The 5,151-nt window shown below is 41.2% G+C and overlaps 1 protein-coding gene across 1 annotated transcript in view; it reads right to left on the bottom strand.

Annotated features, from left to right (window-relative positions):
• Nucleotides 1–5,151, bottom strand: part of cacna1bb (calcium channel, voltage-dependent, N type, alpha 1B subunit, b) — a 233,897-nt gene that overhangs the window by 151,203 nt on the left and 77,543 nt on the right. Inside the window, exons 5-6 of the mRNA XM_013908920.1 lie at nucleotides 4,968–5,059; nucleotides 1,551–1,703 (exon numbers count right to left, since the gene is read on the bottom strand). Of these exons, the coding sequence (XP_013764374.1) occupies nucleotides 1,551–1,703; nucleotides 4,968–5,059 (245 nt within the window). The remainder of the gene's footprint in view (nucleotides 1–1,550; nucleotides 1,704–4,967; nucleotides 5,060–5,151) is intronic.

The following is a 5,151-nucleotide window of genomic DNA, read 5'->3' as shown; positions in this document are numbered from 1 at the left end:
GTGTGTGTGTGTGTGTGTGTGTGTGTGTGTGTGTGTGCGCGTATACATATATATATATACATCAAGGAGCATCCATGAGACATCATACCTGCTCAGCATATGTAAAAGTAAGTCACCTGTTGTTAAAACCTTCTGTTTGTGGGTTGCAAACATTCAGAACAAAAAAGTACACAAGTCAAACTCCTCCAAAAAATAGCTCCTTTATAGTGGAAAAATATTAATAGAGCTTCTGTTTTTGTTCCTGTTCTAAAGGTAGACAGCCTAGGTACTAACAGCATTTTAACATGACTCCTGTTTGGAGTCTGCCTCAAGTGGCCATTAGAAGAACTGCAGTTTTTGGTATTTCAGCATCGGTTTCATTTTTCAGCTCCAGAGTTTGCGCTTTGGTCTTAGACAGTTTGGTCTCAGAAGGCACTGCAGCAAGGCCCAGTATGACATAAAAGAGGATTATGATGAAAGCCACTCTACTAGAATGAAAATATAAAAACTAGGAATGAATGTAATAGGTTATGCTCTGAATTCTCACAAGTGGTAAAACTGAAGTAATTTATTGGTGGAAACTTTAATCTCCATATTTATATAATTGTACGTCTATCTTTAATTTAATTCTACAAATGTTCAGTTAATTTAAGGACAGTTACTTTAAAAAAAAGAGAGAAACTTTTACTACCTATTAACAGGAACTGTGTGATAGTGCACCACCATAAAAGCTATTCATTTTCCTTAGGGAACATCCTCTGAAACAATTAACTGATAAAATTAATTATTTTACAGCGTTATAATTTCTTTTAAAAGGTAATGAAGCTATTTGAAGTTTGGAGATGAAATATACCTCCACGTTAACTGCTTTACTATACAGGTCTTTCAGAAAAACAAAAAACAAAACAAAAACAAAGCACTGACCTCATGCCCATTGTGATTGATCACACATTTGTTTTTTCAAGATCTGAGTTTCATACAAAAATCAATGGTATTCAAAGGCCTCCTGAAAGGTAAAATGCTCTTATTCTGACATGCTGCAGCTTCTATTGGTAAATTCCATTATTATTATTAAATCTGTTGAGATAAAACCTTTAAAAATGTAATGCAAAAGCTTTTCTCACTAGAATAAACTTCTGATGCAGGAGAAAGGTGAAAGCAGTAACAACCTCATTAACCCCATCTGAGTTTCCATTCGATCGAGAGGCCCAATGCTAAAATATCTCTATTGGGTTACTACAAAAGCTATCAATCACAACTTGAAGACAGTGAAAATGCCATCTATCAATATCAGGATTTGAAAAATAGCTGACAAAAACTGTGCTGTGTGTTTGTTTGCTACATTGATGTTTATCATACTGCCTCCAAGCGCTGTGAACGTGCAGCTATTCATGTGGCAGGAGTACATATACAACATAATCATTTATGCATGCCTACTTTAATAATGCATTATATGTTCTCGTATTTAACAAATACATGGACACAGACAAAAGAAAAAAAATGCTCCAGCAGCTAAGCTGATCAGGCAGTGTTGTCCTACAAATGCGCCACAGACAAGCTGTCACTCTCACCAGTGCCGTTCTTGAAGCAGGTGGTGTGGAATTTGCCCATGTAAAACTCCACCCCAATGATGGCAAACATAACAATGGCGAAGAACAGCAGCAAGCCAATCTGAAGAAGTGGAACCATGGCTTTCATTATAGACTTCAACACCACCTGGAGGCCTAAGAGACAAGAGGAGAGGAGGAGAATGATTATAGGCAGGGATTTGCCAATTTCTTGGAATTTTAAAACTTAAAAGGCAAAGTGAAAACTTCATGAATATCAAAAAACTAAAGCACATACAGATACGTATGCTTGTGTCTGCTATGAAAACACATACATAATAAATTCAATTTTATTACAAATTAGGGAGGCGCATAGACGTGTGTAACAAAGTTACAGTCACAGTTAAAACTGACAAATAATGACAAAATAACCTACTTGCAGTTGGTAAAATAAGTATTTATGATAAAATGTATAAATAAATTAAATATAAATTTGAATAAAAGCAACATGCTGTATGTCATACAATTGCTTTTGCTTGGAAAATTAAGTATTCGTAAGAAGAAAATGGTCAGGAACTAAGCCAACTTTCCAAGAAGAACTGGATCTCGGCTGCTTTAGCATTTGCATTTACTGGTTGCATTACATTTATCACATTGCTTTTAATTAACTGCTATCTTGCTTTATGTTACCCATTCGTTCACTACATTTAGCTACTACTTAATTTAACATGTGTTTATTTAAGATAAGATAAGACAAGACAAGACAAGACAAGACAAGACTTTATTGATCCCACGACGGGGAAATTTTTGCGTTACCTCAGCTCAGGTACAGATATCAGAAGGAAATACAAAAATACAAATAAGTACAACCAATGAAAAAAAGTAAGATAATACACTATATACAATGGTAGCATGCAGAGTATGTGATTATGGATATGGTTGTGGAACTACGCAAGACGTAAACTATATAGCTTAACATAAAAATAGTTATGTTAAGCTATGATACCCATCCAATGATGGCTGTATCATCTGAGAACTTCTGTAGATGGCAATCGTCCGAATTATAACAGAAGTCTGAAGTGTAAAGGCTGAACAGGAAAGGTGAGAGAATCGTGCCCTGTGGTGCCCCCGTGCTGCAGATTACCACCTCAGACACACAGTCATGGAGCCTCACATTCTGTGGTCTGTCGGTAAGGTAGTCGATGGTCCATGCAGTCAGCTGTTTTCCTACTCCGGCTCCCTCCAGCTTCCCTCTCAGTAGTGCAGGTTGGATGGTGTTGAAAGCACTGGAGAAGTCAAAAAACATGATCCTCACAGTGCTCCCCACCTGCTCTAGGTGAGGGATCGGTGTAACAGGTAGATGACAGCGTCTTCCACCCCAATTCCAGAACAGTAGGCGATCTGCAGGGGGTCCATCGCTGAGTCCACCAGTGGCTGAAGGTGGTGCAGGATAAGCCTTTCCATTGTCTTCATCAGATGAGAAGTCAACGCAACAGGCCTGAAGTGGTTGGGCTTCTTGGGGTGTGCGATTTTTGGCACCAGAACCACACAGGAAGTCTTCCACAGTTCAGGAACCCTCTCCAGGCTCAGGTTGAAGATGTACAGGGCCACCTGACAGAGCTGGTCTGCACAGTCCCTGAGCAGTCTGGAGCAGATTCCATCCAGACCTGCTGCCTTCCTTGCCTTCATCCTCTTGAGCTGACTACTCACCTAATCAGCTGTGAAGTAGATGTGAGGCTGGGCTGGAGTGGGGGGTGGGGCTGGCTCTGTTGTGGGTAGATGTGTGGACAGGGGTGAAGCAGGGTTGTGGTGAGAGGAGAGCTCAGGTGACAATGGCAAACACTGTACCTTCTTGGTAGGCACAGTGTTCTCAACACAGAAATTAATGTAGTCCGTGATGCAGTGGGTGAGGGCGTCGATGTCCTCATCGTGAGGCTTGCAGAGTTCCTGCCAGTCTGTGCATTCAAAACAGTCTCTTAGGGCCTCAGTGCATTCCTCAGACCACACCCTTATCACCTTCTTTGTGGGGGGTTTCCTTTTCACCATAGGAGTGTAAGTGGGGTAGAGAATGACCAGGTTGTGGTCTGAGTGGCCAAGCGGGGGGAGGGGTGATGCGCTGTAAGCCTGCTTTGTTTTGGCAAACAATAGATCCAGGGTTTTGCTGTCCCTTGTATGGCAGTCAATGTGACAGATATTGAGGCATGATTGAAGTCCCCAGAGATAATAATGAGGGACTGCAGATGTGCCATCCGTAGCTGAGAGACGGTGGAGTGAATGTACTCACAGGCTGCTGTAGCGTCGGCCGAGGGTGGGATGTAAACAGTCAGCACAATAACGTGTGAAAATTCCCTGGCCAGGTGGTATGGCCGGACGCTAACCGCCAATAGTTCAATGTCTTTGGTACAGCGCTGTTCCTTCACAGTGATGTGTCCTGGGTTACACCATCTCTCGTTGACGTACATTGCTAGTGCCCCACCTCTCCTCTTACCACTCTCCATTGCATTCCGGTCCGCTCTAACCAGTTGAAAGCCATCCAGAGTTATGACAGAGTCCGGCGTGTGGTCCATGAGCCATGTCTCAGTGAACAGGAGGAGGCTGCTCTGCTTGTACTCCCACTGCAGTCTGGTTAGCGCAATTAGGTCTTCCATCTTGTTGGGTAAAGATCTTAAATTACCCATGAGAATGGATGGAATGCTTGGTTTGTACCGTCTCCTTATTTCCCAGTACTTCACTCCAGCCCTGCCCTCCTCCGACGCCGTAATTCCTTGGAATCTTGGGTCGCTCCTCCGGGAGTACTATCCTGTTGCCCAGTGCTAGTAGCTGTTCCCTACTGTAAACAATGGGGTGGCTTACAGATTCTTCAGAAATGGTGGTAAAAAGTCCCAAAAAGAGTAGAAGACATGCTACTACTCTCATGAAAATTTGTGGGTCCATGTCCCGTTGCACAACAAATAAAAGATGACCAAGAGTGTCGGGTAAAAAAGCTTAAAACACAAGGAAAAAAAAGAAAGGAAAGAAAAAAGCTGGGAGCTGAGGAAACAGGCTGCCTACTGTGGCGCCATCGTGTCACATTGGTCACTTATTATAATAAGTGACCAATTTTAACTATTCATCTTGGGCTAACCATTATGTTTTTTCAAGTTGTATTTATCGTTAACTTCATCTATCATTCTCTACTTCTAAATGTAATGGCTACAGCAGAGTATTAGGCCCACATTAAGAAAAAAATATATATTATTGATAATTTTGAGATTAAAATCGAAATTTCTAGGTCAAAGTGAAATATCTATTTTGGGAAAAAAGTTTAAATGTTGAGATTACAGTTGTTGTATCAAGACAAACTGCCACGGTTGGCATCACATTTTGACTGTTTTCACAAAATAGACTTTAATCTTGAAAGTTCAGCTTTACTGATCTAAAACGCTACCTATATAAACTTACTGGGGATTCCTGACACCAGCTTCAGGGGTCTCAGCACTCTCACCGCTCGTAGCGTTCTCAGGTCAAAGTCTGAACCCACCGTGGCCAAGATTCTGTATGCAGATGCAAACAAAGACAAGAAATAAGCCCATTAAAAGTCAGAAATACATAAATGTATGCTTTTATCTACAAGGAATATACTCTA

Source organism: Pundamilia nyererei, unplaced genomic scaffold, assembly GCF_000239375.1.
Source record: "Pundamilia nyererei isolate P.nyererei 1_Seehausen unplaced genomic scaffold, PunNye1.0 scaffold00016, whole genome shotgun sequence".
NCBI lineage: Eukaryota > Metazoa > Chordata > Actinopteri > Cichliformes > Cichlidae > Pundamilia > Pundamilia nyererei.
This window is presented reverse-complemented; position numbering and strand designations above follow the sequence as displayed.